Source organism: Orbicella franksi, chromosome 10 (assembly GCF_964199315.1).
Source record: "Orbicella franksi chromosome 10, jaOrbFran1.1, whole genome shotgun sequence".
NCBI classification, from domain to species: Eukaryota; Metazoa; Cnidaria; class Anthozoa; order Scleractinia; family Merulinidae; genus Orbicella; species Orbicella franksi.
In genome coordinates, this window is record NC_138154.1 from 25,337,043 (window position 1) to 25,359,818 (window position 22,776).

The 22,776-nt window shown below is 39.3% G+C and overlaps 2 protein-coding genes and 1 long non-coding RNA gene across 9 annotated transcripts in view; 1 reads left to right on the plus strand and 2 right to left on the minus strand.

Annotated features, from left to right (window-relative positions):
* LOC145499354 (uncharacterized) overlaps window positions 1-15,472 on the minus strand; it is a 161,253-nt gene extending 145,781 nt beyond the window's left edge. For 6 of the 7 annotated variants that reach the window (XM_081478867.1, XM_081478868.1, XM_081478871.1 and 3 more), the window contains exons 1-8: window positions 15,262-15,471; window positions 9,728-9,817; window positions 9,558-9,600; window positions 2,765-3,980; window positions 1,858-1,965; window positions 1,306-1,413; window positions 814-906; window positions 261-365 (exon numbers count right to left, since the gene is read on the minus strand). In XM_081478867.1, the coding sequence (XP_081334993.1) occupies window positions 261-365; window positions 814-906; window positions 1,306-1,413; window positions 1,858-1,965; window positions 2,765-3,980; window positions 9,558-9,575 (1,648 nt within the window). In that variant the 5' untranslated portion in view covers window positions 9,576-9,600; window positions 9,728-9,817; window positions 15,262-15,471. Of the gene's footprint in view, window positions 1-260; window positions 366-813; window positions 907-1,305; window positions 1,414-1,857; window positions 1,966-2,764; window positions 3,981-9,557; window positions 9,601-9,727; window positions 9,818-15,261 lie in introns of all 7 variants that reach the window. The other variant, XM_081478872.1, reaches the window with a different exon arrangement.
* LOC145499364 (D-inositol 3-phosphate glycosyltransferase-like) overlaps window positions 1-20,584 on the minus strand; it is an 85,757-nt gene extending 65,173 nt beyond the window's left edge. Inside the window, exon 1 of the mRNA XM_081478885.1 lies at window positions 20,120-20,584. The gene's annotated coding sequence lies outside the window, so the exon portion shown is untranslated. The remainder of the gene's footprint in view (window positions 1-20,119) is intronic.
* On the plus strand, window positions 15,761-20,113 carry LOC145499376 (uncharacterized). Its single transcript, XR_014050924.1, has 3 exons — window positions 15,761-16,237; window positions 16,677-17,696; window positions 18,625-20,113. It is a non-coding gene; the product is annotated as an uncharacterized LOC145499376 (long non-coding RNA).
* Window positions 20,585-22,776: the final 2,192 nt, after the last annotated feature.

Genomic DNA, 22,776 nt, shown 5'->3' on the forward strand with positions numbered 1-22,776 from the left:
AGTCATGGAAATTCATGAAAGAACTACACTTAATTCCAACCTTAAGTCAATTACCAAAAAAACAATTACTGTGGAGCAACATGGCAAAATTTGACCAACTTTTAAACCAAAACATCTCAAAAATCAAACCCTTTGGCTCCCACACGCCCACATCGCTCATTTCTGGGAGTAACGCCTCTCCCTGCTCCATTCCATGTTAACAATGTTACTCCAGAAAATAAAGCCACATCCTTAGGCTAGTGTTGTTGTTACATGCTTACCTGGGGGAAGTGAAGATTCACTTGTGATCTGTCTCACTGCAGGCTCTGCAGAATCTCTACACTGACCTATGGAATAAGCTTCATGACATCCAGGTTTTTCCCAAGCTATGAAAAAGAGAAAAAGAACTAATTAAATTCATCAATCTGTTCCTGCATCCAACTGCAGCCTCTGTTTCATAGTGCCATATCTAATAACTTGGTCCTTCATGAGTCTGACCAGCCAGGGTAGAAGGAAACTGACTGTATTCCATTGATGAAGGCTGGCAGCCAGAGGAACCTTGACCAGAAGAAAAATATGTTTGCAGTCATGCAACCTTTTTCAGAACACAGTGCATTACCTTTTTGATAACTAGTATACCTTATTTCACAAAGTCTGTTTGATCATTGGTTTTGACTGTTACCTCCAATAACATATACAGACAATGGCATCACCTAAACATGCTTAATTCAAGGATTTGGTATCAGTGAAGATCACCAACTTCTTGGGCCTTTGTACTCATGTTAATTTTACTATTATTGAGACTACACGTAAGAAATAAGTTTTCCCACTCACTCGGAGGGTGACTTGTCTTATACGTTTGAACTGGAGTCTGAGGGCCTGTCTTGTGTTCCGGTAATGAAGGTGGCCTGTTATGATGAAAGGAGCCTTTGAAAACCAAAAGGAGTTATTAATTTATTAATATTTTGAAAATTCTACTTTGTACCTACAATGTGCTAAACAATTTGTAATTTTTTTTATTAAAAAAAGTGCATGGCCTTTGAGGTTGAGTAATGGCAATAATGATGGAAACAATAATTGTCTGTTATGTAAATTTGCAATAATGTTGTATACTCGTCTGATTATTATAATTACTCCAACTCATTCTGACTGTTCCCTCTCTGATAATTGTGCCTTTCATGAATCTGACTGGCCACAGCAGAAGGTAAATGACTGCATTCTACTCATCCAGAGAGTAGTCAAAATCATTCTACGATACAGAGCTTGCAACAGGAAATTGCAGTAATACATTGTATTATTTTAAAAAAAATATGTTTTCCCACTCACTCTGAGGGTGACTTGTCTGATACATTTGAGCTGGAGTCTGATGGACTGCAGGAAAAGGCAACTGCTTGTGTTCCAGTAATGAAGGTGGCCTGCCATGACCAGAGGAGCCTTTGAAAACAAAAATGTTGATTTCATGTTAATGCGTGACAGCAAGGATGTTGGTTTCACTTACTGTAGAAACCAGCAAAATGTCAATTTCACGCAGTGCATAAGCTCAATGATGTTGATTTCAGGTCTAAATAGGTTAAAATGTTAATTTCACGTTAACGTGTGACAGCAAGGATGTTGGTTTCACTTAGAAACCAGCAAAATATCAATTTCATGCAACGCATAAGCTCAATGATGTTGATTTCAGGTCTAAATAGGTTAAAATGTTGATTTGACGTTAAAGCTTGACGGCAAGGATGTTGGTTTCACTTAGAAAACAGCAAAATGGCAGGAGCCCATGATGGGCTCCTGAAAATGGTAATTTAACTGACGTTTTTTACTTGTTTGTTATGTAATCTTGCAATTGTACACATTATCATTATGATAATTACTTCGGCAACTTACGCTGAGTGTCTTCTCTCTGATAATAATTGTGTCTTTCATGAATCTGACTGGCCGCAGCAGAAGGTAAATGACTGCTTTCTACTGATCCAGACATCCAGCCAGGGGAACCTTGGCCAAAAGAAATATTTACAAGTTTCAAAATAACATTATAAGAAACAATGAAATAAAAACATAAACCACAATGTCCACCTTCCTCATAAAATAAAAAAAAAAATATTTTTATTTTATGAGGAAGGTGGACATTGTGGTTTATGTTTTTATTTCATTGTTTCTTATAATGTTATTTTGAAACTTTTATTTTTATTATTATACTTATTATCATTATTATTATACTTTGAAGCTCAATTACTGAACAGTTTGATTAACAACATTGGGCATTGGAGTTCACTTTTCTATTCTGCAAAGCATTTTAATTATGATCAGTTGTATTCAAGTTTCTGTAAAATTTACCATGTTGTTGCATTACTCCAGTAAACCTGCTTCTCTGATTTGCATTTTATTTTTGTTGTGAGTTTGGCTTAGTTGTGCACACTCCAATAAAGAACCTTTTTTATTGCCTGTAATTCTCTATCTGCAAATGCTTGTCCCAGCAGGGGACACAAAATTGCAGTAGCAATTACTTTTGAAAATAACAAATAAGAGAAAAAAAAACAATGATATAACAATGTACACATAAAATAAGCCAAACATGGAATAGAAATCCTCAGGCAGGAGGGAGCTCTTTGACCTTTGAAATCTGCATGGGAGAGGGTTCTTTTAGCAGTTGTGGTAATCCTGGCAGAAGGGAACATGGGCCAAAGTATCATGCTATCTCTAGGGTGTATGAGTGGACTTTTTTGGGATAACCAACTGCAAGATTAGAGAGCTTACTAAACATCTCAACCAATACAAAACTATTTACATGTACCAGTTACAAGGTTCTGCATCTTTTCCACAAGAACACCACAAGGTTCCTGCCAGCTGTACTTCTCCAAATACTTTTCACGAAGAAGCTTGGATTCTGCAAGTCGAACATCCCTGTCTTTTTCACGGACAGCCTTGATTTTGCTGGCCCAGTGTTTAGGATCCTCTGAATCTACTACACAGTTTGACCCATTGGGCACTTTCATGAGAGCTTCTCCAAGTCCTGAGTTACTGCTCACTAGTACAGGCAAACCAGCAGATAATGCCTCAAGGGCTGTCAATCCAAAGCCCTCACTCCTTGATGGCATGATTGCCAGATCAACCTCACAGAATAATCTGGCTAGTGTTTCTCTGCTTTCATTAAAACTGCGAACAATTAGTTGACTGCGGTCAATGCCATGCTTGAGTAGCTTTTCCGCTATTTCATCTCCTCTTCCTCTTGGTGCACAGACAAACTTTAGTTGGTAAGAGTTTTCTTTCAACTCAGCAATAGCTCGAGCAGCAAGGTCATATCCCTTCAGATTAAAATCTTCACTGTCACCACTCCCAATAACTAGAACACAAAATGTTTTCCTTTCTTCAGTGGCTTGCTTCACATCTAAAAATTCAGTGAAAATGCTTGGGGTAAGATCAATGACATCTTGGTCTTTCTTACTAGAGCGAAGAAAACGCCTGTAAGTATCTGCCAGCTTGGGTCCAACTGCTACAACTTGATCTGCCAACTCACAAAGTTCTATCTCTGTTTGCTGCATCTTCTCACCTTTGGGAATGGCATCTGCATTGCTTTTGAACATTGCAAGTGATTCAGGAGCATTGTGAACAATCTGAATCCACTTACATTGATGACTTTGTTGTATGAGTGGTATTTGTCGCCCAAGATGTACTCCATGTCCGATAATACAGTCCATGGCATGTTCCTTTGGTATGTTGATCAGCCAATCAACTGGATCAACACCTGTCATTTTCTCTGCTTTAATGAGCTGAACTTTGTGACTAGCAGCAATTCTCTTGTCATCTTCACTGCACTGAGGGAGAAACACACTAACTTGCACATTGGGGTGTTTAGCCAACTGTATTGCTAGTTCTCTGTTGACGGTTGACAAGTCTCCATCAATTGATGATCTCCATTCACTACTTAACAGAGTAACATACAATGTGCTCCTTTCTACTACCTCCTGACCTTCTTGTGATGTGGAGGTTATGCTGGGATTGGAGAACCCCTGAAACAAATGCAACCAGAATTAACATATCTATTCCATTTTAAAATTGACTTAATAACTTTAATTAGTTTTAATTACTAACAGAACCCCACAGCCAAGAGAATTCCCACATATTCACAAGACTTCTACACTCATGATACTACCCCTACAACATCTGCTCACTTTTAATTAATAATTTATCTGAACTTAAACTTTCACTAAATACAATGTACCGTAAGTCCGCAAATAAAATACGTCAGCGGGCCAACTCAAATAAACTCCCAATCAACGAGTCAAAGTCTGAAGTCTCCACGATCACCGCAAAGCACCTGGTGTCTAAGATCAATGATGAACTTGGTGTCACAGTTGGGGACAATAGGCTCATAAATATTAAAAAGTGCATCGTTTTCAGGTTTAACAACTGATACAGTAGCTCACTCTCATTTCATTGTCATGTTGAAAATCTTTGCAATAAGCTTGCGTCGTGCATAGGTGTTTTGAGTAAAATCAGAGCCTTTCTGTCACTTAAACAGTGATTATCGTTCTATAATGCCATTATTCACCTAGTAATGAGCTATACTGACGTCATTTGGTCATCATGTGACAAGGAACTACTTTGCAGAGTCTTGAAATTACAGAAGCATGCAGCAAATCAAATCATTTTGTATGCCGACTGCCTAGCACGTTTTGTGACTCTTATTATAAGTTGGGATAGATACAGAGTAAAATTAACTTATGTGCTATTTTTTTATAAGTGCGTAAATGGCTCTCTTCTGAATTATCTCACTGAACACTTAGTATTTAACAAAACACAACATAATAGAAGCATGTGCTATGCTAGCTATAATTCTGTCTTCCCTAATTATAAGCAAAAGACAGAAGGAGGCCGTTCTTTTGCTGTATCAGCAGCAAGACTTTGGAATAATGTGCCTCTAAATACCAGAAAATCAGACTCTGTTAAGTGCTTAAAAACTCATTTATTCAACTTAGGTTACACAATACCTTTGTGGGTGCCCTTCAGCAAAAAAAAATCACACCTGTGCTGTTTTTCAAGAAACTAAAAATGACAAGCTGTATATCAATAGAAAGGTTATGAACTGAAGAAATTGGAAAAATATCCACTGTATTGGCTGTGCCTTTGTTGAGAAGAAAGAAGCCGAGAAACGCAAAACCACCAATTGTCATTCCACCGAATTAATTGGGTATCAAACGTAAGTCAGTGATGTTTAAGTACTGAACAGTGTTAATCAGCAAACGTCAATCTCTCAGAGTGTTGGGGTTTTCCAGTATTCTTATTGGTTATCTTTTTATAGACCCATAAAGTTGTACATGTAGTATCGAATAGTTTGCTGACTCTGTTGCCTTCGCACCTGTCACAAGAGAAATATCCATGATGAAAAAATTCCCCGACACCCTTTTGTTCCTTGATGCTTAGGGAATGTTCTGGCCAAATTTCACCATATTAATTCCTTTAAAGAGATTGTATTCTCCTTAAAAACTATTGCAAGTTATCACCGTTTGAAGAATTGTAAACATGTCACGCCTTTACTCAGATGTACATGTATGTCAACAGAAAACAGAATATGTCACCAGCCAATGAAATGATGGCACCCCTAGCATTTGATGTGAACAAAATGATTTTCTTGGGAATTCCAAGGCATAATAGTATAACAGTCATGTTCTCCTTGTTGAGCTTCAACATGCATTTATAGCACTGTCTTCACCACTCATGAGAAATGGGAAAAACCAAGAGAAAGAAGTGTGGCAAGAGTACGGGTACAAGTATACACAATCCCTTGCCGCTGCTGGTCAAAGTTTTCTTCTTGTCTTCAACAAATTCTGCTTTAGTCCTCTTCTTAGGTCCTGGCTTCAATTTTTTTGCTGTCCAAGGATGTTTCTCTTAATTTTATAGCACATTTCATGACCTCAATAAGGAATGATAGGTAGCATGGAAGAGTGAATTAATTCAAGAACACAACTGTGAAATAGCATGTAAACAAGAAAATGCTAATAAGGGCCTTGTGATAAGAGCTTCTGAAGGACTCACGCCATTTTGCGCAAAAAGTCGACACACTATGAGGATTATGACACCTAACTGATTTAATTAACTTCTATTAATTAAAAGAAAAACCTTTTTTCTGAACAACTCACCTGCGTGTTAAGATTTTACTTCCAGTTTTTGGGAAATGTTATATTTTATAGCAACGTCTTTGTTTTGCTAGAAAAGAAAAATTTGACAAAGTAGCACTCTCAAGGTATTGTGTAACCTTAAAATGATCTTTGCTGCACAGCAACATTTCTAAGACCATTTTAGGTTTGAGCTTTTATATCCAAGGAAGTTCTTTGTATTATTGTAATTCAACTATTCATGTCTCTCAAAATTTTACGTTTTTAACTTTTATTATATTGTATTAGTATTATTTTGTATTCATAGTATTGTTCATTTTTCATTAGGTTTGTAATTATATTTTCCGAGGGTCACAAGTTTATTAATTAGCCTTTGGCTATTAAGTGAAAGTGAGGAATTTGATGTACATATAATCACCCTTTGCAAGGCTGTTTGTTCACTTCTGGCATTGCAAGTCAGCTCAGATATAATAATGTGCATAAGTGTACTTATTATAATAACAGTAACAAAAACAGGCCTTTTTTGCTTTCAAAGGCAGTGCCAAATTGTTGGAAAAGAAAAAAAAACCAGGATTTTTTGAGCAAAGTAATTAACTCAAGTGATTGAAGTAGCTGCTTATGCAAATGTACAAGATTCCAACTGGCAAAAATCTACATGTACATGTACAAATACTAACAGAAGAAAACGATTGAAATGTTCCAAGACTACAAACTTAAGGTAGTATAAATTTTATTACGGTTACTGTAGACCTTCAAGGGCCTATTTTGTTCAAAAAAGTTTTTTTTGCACCAAATTCAAGACTTCTACTTTATATGAATTTTGCCAAAAAATTATTTCAAAAACTTAAAATGCGAACGAGTTATCCACAATAACATAAATTTTTAAAACAAGTCAATGAACTGCAAACTATGATAAGCCAATTAAAATGTGTCAACCTTTGAGTTGAGCAGGAACAGTATTCGTGGCAACTGACTGATCTCATCCGCGGAGTTGTATTTTGCTTTTGTTTATCTTTACGCCTTGCAATTTCTCGTACAGAAATCTTCACTTTTGTTGATTGTTTTCATCTCTTACAGTGTAAGTGATAGACAAGGCGATTTTGCACGCTCTTCGCATTCCCACATTTGAACGGAAGTGCAAATCACGAGGATCCGCAAGCAAATGTTTTCATCAATGCCCTGCTCTAGCTTCTTCTGGAACAGAAGTTGATTGCCGTAGAATTACCCACAAATTTAATCGCTTATATCTGACAAAGCAGCTTCTTTAAACGCTCCTTTCCTCTGCTTCGAAGAGTGTTTTTCCATATTCCAGTAAAACAAACAGGCTGACGAAATACGTGTTCAGAATTTTTTTAAAAACATATAAATATACTCACTCAACTCAGTAAGCCTCTTCAAGGCTATTCCGCTATCGTTCCTCTTTTTTCCCTTTTCCTTCTTTATCACTTATCTGCTGATTCGGTTTATTAGCTGCTGAATGTTTCACAGCAGACTTTGCTGCTCTCGATGTAAGATATAAAGATATAAAGATATAGTGTGGATATAAACATTGCACATTCATTCCCAATAAGCGTTACTGTAGCCCGCTGGGGAGTTCAAAGCTGCGTTTCACTGGTTGGTGGCATGGTCACATTGACAACCGTTTCAGTGAGGTGCGAAAACTGTAAAATTTTTTCAAGGCCAAAAACAGTTTATTTTTGTGTGAATTGCCTCTATTCAAATGAACTAATACAGTATTTAGATTTATTGGATTTTAACGAAACTTGCCCAAAATCTTCGTCAGATATTAGCACACCAAAGTGTGTGAGACTTTTGCGAAAATCAAAATATTTTTCCTGTGATGTCCCATTGAGTAACAGCAGTCAGAAAATTTTCTATTGTCCAGGGATTTCCTAAGCAACCAATAGAAATATCGAAAAAGCCTCACATACTTTGTTAGCCCATCAACTCCTGATAGATAATGTCCAGTCAATTTGGATGTCCGCAGTAACACAAAGGCTGGTAATTCAGTCTAGCAAGTACGATCATTTTTGTGTCTAAAGGCTTGTGCATGCCTATCAAAACAAAAATAGTCTACAGTTTATTAGCTTTACAATGATATATAGTTTACCGTGGTTTTCTTTAAAGCAGCGTGTAAAGAAGGCATTTTCTGGAAGGCACCCCTGAAGGTCTACAGTAACCTTAATACAGAAAATTTAGAGCCACACATTATTACTGATTTCATACTATCAAAGAAATGAACCATAAAGTTGCAATAAAACATTAATAATAATAATAATAATAATAATAATAATAAAATATTTATATAGCGCCAATCCACTATTTGTCCATGGCGCTTTACATTAAATAAAAAAATATTTAAAAAGCTAAAAAAAGGGAGGGGAAAAAAAAAATTAAAAAAATAATCTAAAAATTAAAAGAGTTAAAAAGCTTGTTTAAAAAGATATGTTTTTAAATGCCGTTTAAAAATGTCAATCGAACTACTGGATCTTAGTTCAAGTGGGATCGAGTTCCACAGTCTCGGTGCTGCCACAGCAAATGCTCTCTCTCCATGTTTTCAGTCTAGCATTCGGGGTCGCCAGAAGGTGTTGAGAGGACGATCTTAATTTCCGTTGGGACGTGTTGTAAAAAAGTAATTCACTGATGTAGTAAGGCGCTGTTCCATTGAGAGCTTTGTAGACCAGTAGGAGAGTTTTAAAAATTATACGGTAGCAAACAGGTAACCAGTGGAGCTGTTTTAGGACAGGGGTGATATGATCAAATTTCCTAGTACGTGTAACAACTCGAGCTGGTGTATTTTGAATGGATTGTAATCTTGAAAGTAGATGTTTTGGAACACCATATAGCAGTAAATTGCAGCTATCTAATTTCGCAGTAGCAAAGGCATGAACAACAATTTTAGCACTTTCCTCGTCAATGTACTTTCTGATTTTGGCGATATTTCTTATGTGATAATGAGAAAACTAGCAAATTGATTTTATGTGTTCCTCAAAGTTAAAACACTTATCAAAAATAATGCCAAGATTACGAGCTGAGGATGATGGTACAACTGTCACGTTGCCAATTTGAAGAGACTCTAAGGAAGGACTGGAACGATATCTTGAGCTGATAAGAACAACTTCAGTCTTGTCTTGATTTAGTTTGAGCTTGTTGATGACCATCCATCCATCTCTTGACCCACATGCAACTGGCAAAACTTAATATTATACAAGTTATGTACAGTGTACATCTATAGTGTCTACAGATGTACTGATTGCCTGTACTACACAAACTACCAAAAACAGATCATTCAATATTCAAATATTCTCATTCTTGGCTAATGGGTATTTCTTTTCATTCTTCATCAGTTTTTCAGATTGAATAACTACATGTATTTAAAAGCTTTTTGTTGTGGAGTGTACTATGTTCAGAGTGAAAACTGAAAATGTCACTCCAATAAAAATTAAATTTATTTAATACTTAAGATATTACCTTTGGTAGTCTTGACATCACAGCAAGCCTTTAGTTTTGAACACTGAAAGTAAGGTAAAAAATACAGTGTAAAAACTCAAAATCAACCAGTCTAACCAGGAAGATAGTCAAGAATAATTTTTAATTATTTTCATTTTTGAACAACTATGCTACAGATATCAAAAACTTACATGCAACAAGTCTTGTTACAAGTTAGTGCCCTTTGACATCTTGAATGGTTGAGACATGCAATAATACAGGAGCTGACTGACTCACTGAACCTTTAAAAATGTAAAAGACCAACAGGTGGATATCAGTAGCTGCATGAAAAATGCTCTTGTGAGTATCAACAAAATAAGTGCACATAGCACAATGTTAACATGTCCCAGTCTTTTCCATTTCATGAACGTATTAAGTCACTTGGTAAATATAACTGAACATTACCAAATTATTGGTACTTAAGCGATAGAGCACTTTTTTCCGTGTTTACATGTACATAGCCTCATCTAAACACAAGGAGGGTTGGGAGAACTTGAGACAGTTATGTAAACCCAAGACATAGTCGAGGGTTTGCATAATTTTCGCAAATTCCCAGTCCCGAGTGTTTCAATGAGGCTATGTAAACATGGAAAAAGTGCTCTATTGCTTTTATAAAATAATTCTCAAAAGTACGTACGAATCTAAAACGTCACAACCCTGTTTACATACTCTTATCTAAACATAGCTATCGACCAACAAGAGCACACATAGTAGCTCAGTTATTTTATAAATATCTATAGTTAACAAATAGATTCCACGTTGCCGTGTGTCTGTTCAGTAACGGATCACATATAGATGACGTCAAAATGTGGTAAGAACAAAAAAGTGGCACATGAGCATAGGGGCAAGTGTGTCACTGATGTCCTCACTACATTTGAGGAAAATTAAACAAAGATAGTCCAGTTAAACTGTCTGTTATTTTTATTGTGAATTCTATTTTGTACTTTCCAATAGGACTGCTAGTATTATTCGATCAATTTAGGAAACATGATCCAGCAAATTATTGGATTTTTCTTTAATTCCCAGTAAATGAGTATTACTGGACGAGCTAGACTAGAAGAGACAGTCTGGAAAATAGGAGGATTAAACAAAAATTATTTTGGCTATGTTTACTTGATTTTTGATCTCTGAGTATATTTTTATTTCAACTGCAAGTGGTTCATTTTCTTTGGGTTAGCCACAAGTACATGTGCATGTAACTTATTTCTCAATTTCTCCCTAGTCTACATGTATAGATTAACTACATGCACAACAGCTAAAAATAATACATGTATATATAATAATTTATTTACAAGTCTCTCTCGCCACTGTATCTAAAAAGGAGTTTAAAATCATGATACAAATGTTCCCTCCCATAACTTGGGAAATTCCACAATAAAGTTGCATATTCGCAGACAAAGCACAGGCCCAGCAAAAAGTTGTCTTCGCTACAGAGGGTCTGTTTTCTTGAATACATGTATGGTAAATCAGAGGCAAAACGGTAAAATTCAGACCTTATAGCATGCTTCCACTAAAAGACACACATTAAAACAATTCATTGCTGCAGAAATTACAAAGCTGTGGTGATGCATGAAATGCAAATGTTACAAGTAGTACGTGAGGGACTGGGCCCAGCCCCAGGTTACTTATTATTATGGGATCGAAAATCCCACGCGTTGGCGAGAATGAAAACGAAAACAAGGATTGATGAGAAAACGTGTTGTCATTGTAGTTTTGTAGTAGTTCCTGTGCGAGATTGAGTAGAGTGTAACATTTGGTGACCCCGACGTGACAAAGAAACCATCGAAATGTCTATAGAAGTCGTCGAAGAGATTCAGATAGAGGTGAGAACAGCAATTTGTCAGCTTAGCGAAGCGAGTCTTCGAGAAATCTGTGCGGGGCTACATATCGAAGTTAAAGAGACGGATACGGGACGTCTGGCGTTAATACAAATCCTAACGAAATATTTAGACGCCGAAGAACTCGGAACTGAAGCACTAACGAATCTCAGAGAAACAATTAAAGAAAAGAAACCGGCAACGAAGGACGCAAAGAGTGAACAAGAGGGTGGTGTGAAAACCGAACATGTGGATCAGAAGTCTGCTGTCAAGTCAAGCACAAATGCAGTTACGCCTAAAGAAACCAAGAGCGATTAAACTTCCTAATTGAACTTCTTATGCGGCCAGGGGTAATGGCTTACCCTGACTTTGAACGACCATTTGTACTGCACACGGATGCCTCAAGCGAAGGACTTGGGGCGGTGCTCTACCAAGAACAAGGGGGGAAATTGAGAGTTGTTGGCTATGGCTCAAGGACATTGACGCCCGCGGAACGGAACTACCACTTGCACTCAGGAAAGTTAGAATTCTTGGCCCTAAAGTGGGCAATTACTGACAAATTCAGGGATTACTTATTCTATGCTCCATCCTTCGCTGTTTTCACTGACAATAACCCGTTAACGTATGTGATGTCATCAGCAAAGTTGAATGCCACGGGGCATCGGTGGGTGGCCGAGTTAGCGGATTATAACTTTACAATCAAGTACCGACCGGGCAAGACTAATGTTGACGCAGATGTTCTGTCAAGAATCCCATTGGACATAGACAAGTATATGAGCGATTGTACAGAGGAAGTACCCAAAGATGTCCTTGAAGCAACCGTGGAAGCAGTTAGGGAACAGGCAAAAGGCACAATCCCATGGGTTACGGTAATTGCCGCAGACTTGACAACTCCTGAACCGACATTAAAGGACCTGAATCTAAAACCCTTCAGCCCTAGTGAAATCAAGGAGGCACAGCACTCGGATAGTGCTATATGCCGCATGCTTTACTACAAGACACACGGGATCAAACCGGGTGGTGGCCAACTGAAGAATGAACCCCATGGAGTTACCAACCTTATGAGAGAATGGAAGAAACTGGAAGTTGATGAACATGGTATCCTGCGACGAAGAACAAGCTCTAAGATACAATTAGTTCTGCCACACAACTTCATCCCAGTGGTACTTAAAGAACTACACACAGAGATGGGACACCTTGGAGTGGAGAGAGTCGCAGAACTTGCAAGGTCCCGCTTCTACTGGCCACATATGTACCGTGACATAGAGTATTTTGTGACACAACGTTGCAGATGCATCAAACAGAAGAAACCGAACACAGTCACGAAAGCACCTATGATGCACCTGATGACATCAGCACCCTTTGAAGTAGTTTCCATTGATTTTCTGCATCTGGACAAGAGCAAAGGTGGATATGAATATGTACTGCTGATTGTTGATAACTTTACCAAATATGCCCAAGTCTATGCAACGCGCAACAAGACGGCCCGCACTGCTGCTGAGAAGATCTACGATGAGTTTATCCCAAGGTTCGGTTTCCCAGCACGAATACATCACGACCAAGGTGGTGAGTTTGAAAACAAATTGTTCCACAACCTAGAACGTCTCAGTGGAGTTGCCAGCTCGCGAACCACTCCATACCACCCACAGGGCAATGGCCAGGTAGAACGCATAAACCGAACGTTACTCTCGATGCTAAGGACCCTCCTGGAGGAAAAGAAATCGAACTGGAAAGATTCCTTAGACAAGCTTATACATGCGTACAACTGCACAAGACACGAAACGACTGGGTTCTCGCCATTTTACCTGATGTTTGGCCGTTCCCCACGATTACCAGTTGATTTGCTGTTTGACCTAGACAACGACCTTCAACAGGGTGATTACCAGGACTATGTAAAGACGTGGCAAGCAGATATGAGACGGGCCTACGACCTAGCATCTAGGAACACCCAGAAATCGTCAGCCAGGAGTAAAGTGTATTACGACAAGAAGGCTTCTGCAGCAGTCCTACTCCCCGGCGACCGCGTACTTGTTAGAAACCTTTCAGAAAGGGGAGGACCTGGAAAGCTCTGTTCACACTGGGAAGAGCAAATTTATGTAGTTGAGGAACGCATATCTGATAGTCCAGTCTATCGAGTAAAGCCAGAACTTGGCCGTGGGAAACAACGAGTGTTACACCGTAACTTGCTACTTCCTTGTGATGCTTTACCACTGCCTAAACCAACGAGAGCATCATCCAAGACCACCCAACTAAGACCTAGAGTGCCACCTCAGCCTGAAGACATTGGAGAGAGTTCCGATGATGAGTATGAGATGAACACACTTTCCTCTCCAGTCACCCATGAAATAGCCTTTCCGGCGGAAGTAGACACCCCTCCTATGGACCCACAGGACCACTGTGATAATGAAGATTGTGCCACTATGTCAGATACCAGGGACCACCCTGACCCACAAGTGGACACTGGTGACTCATCAGTGCCAAATTCATCCGTTCTAGATGTGACTGATATGGCCCCTGAGGAAAGTGACAATTCAGATTCAGAGGAACACCTAGAGGGAGCTACGCGACCTAGAAGGGAGAGACGACCCCCTCGGATTCTGACTTACAGTCAGATGGGGGTACCCGAGTACCAACGTTTAAACCCAGTAGTAAACGTAATTCAATGCCCTCAGGTGATACTTCCCTACCAAGTCATGGCCAACTGGCTTGTACCTCACTGCCGGTGTGTTCACTGCACCCCGCACATCCCATTTATTCCACAGCTGCAGTATATACCACAGCCCATATGGACAAACCAGTAATGAACACTCCTGAAGTCACAACCGATTACTCCGAGTATTAACCATGGACAAGCAGACCTGTTGCTCGCCTTCTGTGACTTAACTCATAAGCGAAATTTGTGTTGGATTTTCCCTCTAGTTACAAACTGTTAAAGACAAAACCTGCGGATAATGGAACTGCCACAATAAGTATTCAGTTTGAAAGATGATGAGAACTGACGCTCCCTCCTAACCATTGTTCTTTTTGGTTTTGTATTTCCTGTTATAATGTCGGGACGACATTTCTGTTGGAGGGGAGTGTGTTACAAGTAGAACGTGAGGGACTGGGCCCAGCCCCAGGTTACTTATTATTATGGGATCGAAAATCCCACGCGTTGGCGAGAATGAAAACGAAAACGAGGATCGATGAGAAAACGTGTTGTCATTGTAGTTTTGTAGTAGTTCCTGTGCGAGATTGAGTAGAGTGTAACACAAACATATTGATTTAAGAACTGTAAAACACAATGCGTATACTATTTGGTGGATCAGAACTTCAATAGTGAATAATTTGTTCCAAGTTTCCGTCAACACTGACATCACCAAAACAACTAACCACTGCACTACTTATAATCTCTTCAAACTGAATCTATTGAGCTATTAAACAATGGAGCATAATAACTGAAGAAGCAGGCCTAGGGATGCCTGATCAAATTCAATTATTGTCAATTTTTGCCATCAGTAAAAAATACTCAAGAGCAAAGTAGATGGCGACTTTCCTAACGTAAATACGAACCGGTAGAGGGCGGCAGGCACCTGGTTTGGAAAAAGCACATTCAATAGTAACGGCGGCGCTTTATTAATCGATCGAATGTTTTAATAGCGTCACGTTCAACAACTCACGACAGGAATGTGGGCACAATTAAACAACTATTGATATGAAACGTCTCTAGCGATCAAAAAATCCAGTCATTTTTAGCTCATATTTATACAAATTTTCACGGAAAATATGCTTAATCATTCTGACTTGTCTACAAAGATTGATAAGGACCTTTCGTGTTTGCCTGAAGGCTACAAACAAAACCAAAGATCAACAACACTTGGAACGCTTACCTGATTGATCGACAGACGAGGTATGAACTGAATTCACAACCTGAGAAACGTTAATCACCACTGTGTTGATGAGAGGGCTGCATGATAACAAGCATGGTAAAAACACGAAATCACACCATGATTGCAGGATATTAGTAAAAGCCAAATTACTCGAGTAAAGTCTGTTCTGTACGTTGACGGAGCTCACTTCCTGCTTCGAGGGACTTTCAACTCCCAGGACAGCCTTTCGGTTTCCAAATATGGATCCTCCTCGGTGTCACATGACAATAATCACTGACCCAGGCCTGGACTGTTGAATGTAGGACCGTGGACGTGTGATAGCAATGTTACAATGTTACCATTGCGGAGTAAAATCTATCTAAGACCGCTATCTCAAGGAATGGATACCCGATCATCATACCTTTTTTTAATTTCTCTAAAAATTTGACTTAAATTCAAATTTACTGAGAAACAAACAGTCTCGTTCCGGGCTCAAACCGTTTTTTTTTTTTTTCAATAAGATGGGGTCTGGCTGCGGTGGATTGTAAATATTTTGAAACAGACCTCACGAACAGCCTCACCTAAGCGCTTGCTCGCTCACCTGTGCAAGTGTTAGACGATAATTAGCACATTATTAATCACTTGCCTATTTCAATGAGTAAAATTTTAAGTACAATTGCACTGCCCTCTATTTTTCAATTTGGCCAAGAAATTTTTCTCCACCACGAGGTGTAAAAATAAACGCTGCGCAGCAACTTCATCTTTCCGACGCTCTCAATCAAAGTATTCCGATGAAGGTAGAAACTTACTCAATAGTGATTCAGCGTGATACGCAAAGGAATTTTTTTAGTAAATCGCTCACCACATCGGTTATCCCGCAAGATGCCTCGTCCCGCGAAATATCCCAGGAAACCGTTCATTCGCCCGCGGTTAGTGTTCATTCTCTCCTGTTTTTGTTGATCAAATCAATAATTAAAAATTATTCACCGTAGTGGAGGTGTAAATAACACTCCTGTACGTTTCGAATTCGTCTTGAATTCTAACGATTCGCTTAAAACCAAAATAACAAATACAGAAATTAATAAATACGAACTTAAACTTAAATAAAACTGAAAATACAACAATACGAAAAACAGCAAAAAATAGAAAGGAGAAACGAGATTACTTACAAGATCTGTACGGCACTCCGGAACTGACAAGGACTGAATACAACTAAAAAACTACAACGCTTTTAAACGGAATTTTGAACTAAAAGAATAAACTTAACGAGGTTACGTAATAAACAATAGACGATTACATAACACAACGTGAAAAACTAATTTGCATTTAAAACTGCACAAAAAAGTACGCAAAAAATTAACCTTTAACAGCAAAGACAAAACAAAATAGAAAAGGCGACCAAAAACGGAAAAATTTAACTCTCGTGGCTACAGGAGGTAAATACCCATCACTTTCACCGACTCTGAGGTGAATAATTGTTTTAGTATATGCCACACAAGCTGAATAATTAGCGGACCAAAACGTTATTTTATGTGTGACAAGCGGTCGGAAATTTTAAAATCTCTCGCGCCGGCTACTCGGAGGCGAATAGTACTTGCTAATCACCTCCGAGTTAACCAATCAGAGTGCGCGAAAAGCACTATTCACTTGTGTGGTATATACTAAGAATAATTAGAACATGCTCGTAGTTTACTTGAAACTCTGAGAAGAAGTATTCGTTCCTTCTATATTGTGCTGTAGTTATTATCAAGTACACTTTGAAGAGATAAAAGATCAGTTGCCCTGAACTGCTTCAACACAGTTCACTAACTGGATAATATTGAGGTTTGTGCGCGTAATAATTGAAAACACGGACTGACGTAAAATGAGCAAAAATATGCTAACATACTTTGTCTTTATATTCGCGCCATAAAGAAGCAACTCTGTGAATTAACGAGTTTTACACGCGAAGGTTTTTCTTTTCCTTTAAACACTGCTGTAATTTGCTGATTCATTTTTCTATGCAAACATAAAGGGGGAGATTATAGGTTTCAATAAGTTAAAGTTTTACGTACATCAAAGTAGTTAAACTTGTGAGACAATCTCAGATTGTGCAGAGTTTAATGTATAGCTCTGACGCAGTAATCATAACACAGTTCCTATATAACCCCATGCCATTCACTCCTGGTTTGTATTGACCTTGCTAATCAGCCAGGGATTTTGATGAGACATAATCTTAGCGGTCTGTATGTTTGATGTGTGTATTTTCATTCACAGTCCAAGAATAACTCACAATTAATTACCGTTTGTCAAGACAGCTCTCGAATTTTACTGTAGTGTTTTACGTCGATTTTTGCTCTTTTTAATTCAAATACATTTAAGTAGTGAACGTGACAATTTTACTCTTCATGAAAACGTTTGCAACTTGATACTTTTGTTTTCCTCGCAAAGGTAACTAGCCTGCGAACAGGCTCCAGGTGAGAGTTTTATAAACCTGCCAGCCAGCGAGCCATGCGAGCCAAAGGGCGAGCCAGTGCGAGCCATGCGCGCCATGCGAGTCATGCGAGTCATGCGAGTCATGCGAGTCATGCGAGCCCTAGAACAAATGTTAAGATTTTTTATTTGTTACATTTATATTCACATGAGAACAAGAACAAGAGCAACGGAACAAAATGACTAAGATTGCAATATTAAATTCTAAGGGAAGAGACAACCACATGCAGCAGTCAGCCAACCAACAAAGTTTTGATAACACGGAGTTGCCCTGAAGTACTGTTCTCTTTTTTCTTGAATGATTTTTAACGTGGATATCAATGAATGACAGGTGCCAATGGATACCATTCACCTACCCATTCGAGTAGCGGTGGGGCGGTGGAGCCGTACGTTTCTCTCAGAAAATTTTCTTTACTTTAGTCTTGAACCTTAATAAATTTTTGACGCATTGTTTTTATTTTTTGCGGATCCTGGGCAATTTGAATAGGCAAAATTTTCTCCAAAAAACAAAAATGTGAAACAAAGAAAAAAATTCATCACACTCAGGGCAGCCATTACTATGACGCAAGACTTGGCACGATATACAGATGTTTAGAGCACCAGCAATAGTTCTGGTAACCAAAGCGAGATTAGGATTTTCTTTTGGGAATATTTCAATTGTGGGCACTTTTTTAGCTAAATTTAAAATTAATTTCCCAGGGAAAGAGAGAGTACCCTGGGAGCGAGGTTGCACTCGTCCCCAGGGTCATCTCCGCTTTCAAGATGGCGGGCGGGCGGTTTATAGCGATACTTTAGTGATAGTCGGGCGCGAGATCTATGTTTCTTGGTGAAAAGTCGACGACCTCCCAGACCAATTGAAAAAAAAAAAAAAATACTCACAAAAATGGCTCGCAGATTTAGCAGACCCTCCAGGTGAGCCCGAACGAAGCCCCGTTCCGATCGCTTTGCTTTCCGAATTCTTCAGTTCTGTTTCGCGCTCGCCGAAATTTTTTCCGTCCTCGCCGGGAGCTTGTTCGCAAGCTACAATAGAATGTCTACAGTCTCCCTCGCTTCGTTCGGGCTCACCGGGAGCCTGTTCGCAGGCTAGATGAAGAAATGAAAGACGAACCATTTGCTTTATTTACATTTGTGTTGTAAAACGCAAATTTTCTTTTGACCGATAAACAAGAACTAATCTAATTATCAAATTGTCAAGGAACAGCACGTTCTGGTGCCACCTTTGGCGTTAACAATAAAACCACTTATACTTAAAATACACACTGATATAGATTAATACAACTGAAAAGAATTTCAACGAGAGGTATTGAAAGTAAACAGCCCTAAGTACTTGACCGAGATTATATCCTTCATCGATGAACGAGTCCCCTCAGAGATTGATAAAATTTATGCTTTCAGTAGGTACCACGGAGTCTGCAGCAATATTTGAGCAGTCTCCTGGTTTTTTTTTTGTACAATTCGACAAGTTTTAATGCCACTTACTCGGGAGAGTTTAATTTCGGCTGCGGGTATTCTTGTATCGTGATGACGATACTAGAACGCATGCGAATGACTTATTAGGGTTCTACCACAAGGAAAAGCGCTCAACGTTAGTATGTAAACTCGTATGAAATCTGTCTCTCACCAGATATGTAGTTGACACTGACGCTTATTAATCTGCGCATGCGGTTAGGGGAAATATCAGTTTTGTTCTAAAGAGAAAAGTACCACAAGCAGAGCAAGGGGCTTTAAATAAATAACATAGAGTAAATAAATTTTGGGAAGTAACGTAGGTACATGCGCCATCCATTTTATGTAGTGCTCGGAAGTACCTACCCCATCCTACCCCCCTTACTGCAAGCCTAATTAATTAACTGAAATCAATCAATTATACAGACATTAAAGTTTACACCTTATTGGCATAGTCCTTTATTCCCATAGTACTTTAGCGACGTCAACCCCCAAACCATCCCGATAGTGCACTCTGCACTAAAAAAAGGCGTTTAAAAATTGTCTTTTGCCTGGAAACTTGTGCAAATACTTTAGTAATTTTTTCGGTAAGGTTGTCTGTTTGTATTGTTGGTCCTTCAGTTTTGAGTCTGAATAATCTCAATCTACACAAAATCTAAGCAGCGGAAACCATTTTTATATGATTAAAATTCATCCGTTGGTTAACTTTTAATCCTGGGTTAGCGTTAAACGGCTTTCGAGGTCCTCGAAAAACCCGGCCCAGGACAAATAATATTTTGCATTAATCATTCTCACCGCATGTACTTATTTCTATAGAGCGTGTGACCTGACTATAAGTAACTCAAGTCGGTTTATTTGTCCCCTGCACTAACTTGCTCTGCACACACATTTGTGGCAAAAATAGACAACCGAACTAACGCCAGTATGATCAAGTCTCTCCCAGTCCCCGGCACAAACTTACATTTTTCCGCAGGTTTACTTTTCAAGTTTGTGGATTTCAGTTTTGCTTGTTCCTCTCAACTTGGAAAACGCTATCCTCTGACAGCATGAATCCCAGGTGTTTCTGATGACGGCACCACGTTTCAACTTCTGTTTGTATTTATTTGCGAAGAGAACCCATACATACTACATGCTTTATGCATCAGTCAATTCCAGCAGTGCCCATCCCCCCCCGGGCAACCGCGGGGCATTTGCTCACGTTGTCAGTCCCGGGGGTGGGGCATCCGCAATTTTATCGCGGCCCAGGGGCTGGGCATTTGCGTACCCCGGGGCGACCCCCGGGCATTCGACACACGTGTTTTGGAAAGTGCCATGGATGAGTTCATCGGGAAAGACAAGGCGTTTGTCGAACAATGGCTTGTCCGTCAGGGACTAGAGAAACTTGCAGATGTTTTTAAAGGTATGTTTTCTCAATTTTAGATATTTCTTCATTCTTTACAAGCATATAAATATAAGCGACAAGGTGAACTATATTTTGTTTATCACAAAAAATAACTGACGTGAACAGGACTATTTCGCATTTCGCATTCAAAACTAGCCTAGCATTTTTTAAATTCATGGAAGTGGAGTTAAAATACTTAAGGTTTGCGAATTCAAATGATGCGACCTTCAAGACAGATCTTGCGAGCTTAAAATGCAATGCATCATCATTTAAAATGTCTTGATTCTTCACAGAAAAAGTAGCCTGCGAATACAGGCGCCTATCATCGCTCGCGACTGGGGGCACGTCCGCCGCAATCCCAGCTATCCTCTAGCAAACTGTTAAAAACAAATATAAAGAAATAAATATAATCAGAATCAACTAACACGTTCTGTTGTCCTTGAAGTCTTACCGTTGCATTAAAATACTGAACAGTTGACCGTTTTATTCACTGATTAATTAAGAAACTGCGGAGGTGTTGGAAGGCGACGATCCCGGGGGCGGGGCATTTGCCCTTTTTCTTCGTCCCCACCCCAGGGCATTTAGACAGCTTATGTGTCCCCACCCCGGAGAATTTGCCCATTTTTTTCAAAAACTGCTAATGCCCGGAGGTTAGCCCGGGGGGGGGGGGGGGATGGGCACTGCTGGAATTGACTGATGCATTAGTTATTCTAGATTTTAATTAGCTACCACTAAGAAAAAGTAAATTACATGTAAGAAAGAAAGATGCGTCTAGAAAAGGAAGTTAAGAGGTTATCCCTATGTGAAAACTTCCTCAAAAAAGTACTATAAAATCAAAATCAAAATTGAAATTATAAGATCCTTGATTACAATTGTACATTTAAGTATAATTTGAGCTTAGATTTAAACCGTTGAAGGTTATCAGCCTCCACTACATCTCTTGGTAATTCATTCCATAATTTAACAATGATAATCCAACCCATCATTATCACAGTCAAGGAGGTAAGTCAAGAGAAACCGGTCTCGGCAGCATCACTGGGTACCCTTGAAAAACTACTCATCATGATAAAGCTGACTCAACCTCATTTGCTGGAGGAACTCAACGAAACCACTTGACAATCTTACCCCCTCTAAGTCGACACAGTTTCTGCTCTCAAGGGTGTCTGCTCAAGGGAGGCTCAACTGCATAGACTTGGCAGACCATAGTTGAGTTTTTACTTCGGCCGATATTCCATATCAGGGATACTAAATCAAAAGAGATATATTATAGTAACTCACTAAAAAGGGTACGGTTACCAAAAAACATAGACTTGCAAAAAAATGCAGTTTAGGATGGATAGTTTTTGATACCATTTGATCGTTTTAATTCTTCACTCGCGCCTCACGTATGTAGATTCAATTCCCTCGCGCTTGGTTTGGTTGAAATCCTCTATAACACTGTTCACCAAAAGTAGCTTATTTCATAACACGACAAAGCTACTTAGTTCAGAGGGCCAATAACTTAATTGCTTTATCGCCGGTCCTATATTGCTTTGTTAATGGACCGGGTACTGTCCTAAATGATCCCTCGCCAACTCTATTGCCAGATCCTTTGGTTGTTTTTGTGGCTTTCTCAGTTTCATATAAGAACTTACTGATCCGTAACAAATTCTTATTCTCGTCCAATTCTTTTGTCCGTCTTCTCTTTTAAAGAACGTCAAACGCGGGTTAAACGCCAAGCAATCTCAGAATTGCGCGCTAGAAGTTTACGGTGTCTTTCCAGTCCAGGATCGTGGGATTTTTTCTGAACATTTTCAAGACCTTGGGCCGATATTCTCCCAGTGTGGCCCTCGTGCTTGATTATATATTTGACGAAATTCCCGACAAACAATGCACCCGCGGTGGGATGATACGGGGAGAATCAACCCAGAGCGAGTGAGACTGGGAGCGGGTATCCCTCAGTATAGGCTAGCAGTGGTTAGAGGCCTAGGGAGGTGTGAAGTAATGTAGAACTCGTCCTAACTGAGCTAGCTTTGGAGCCTGTGTAGCTGCGGGATCACGTGCGCGAGTGCTTTGTTCCAGTGGCAAAGCCGCGAGGCGAATGGCGAGCAGTCGTTGAATTTCCCCTCGCGGTCTCGCTCCTAGCGTCCAAAGCTCCGCAACCTAAACAAGGCACGCGCACTTACACAGGCTAAGAGCTTTGACGTGACCTTTTATACTTAACTTGACCCTGCGCGGACTAAATTAAGGTAAAGGTA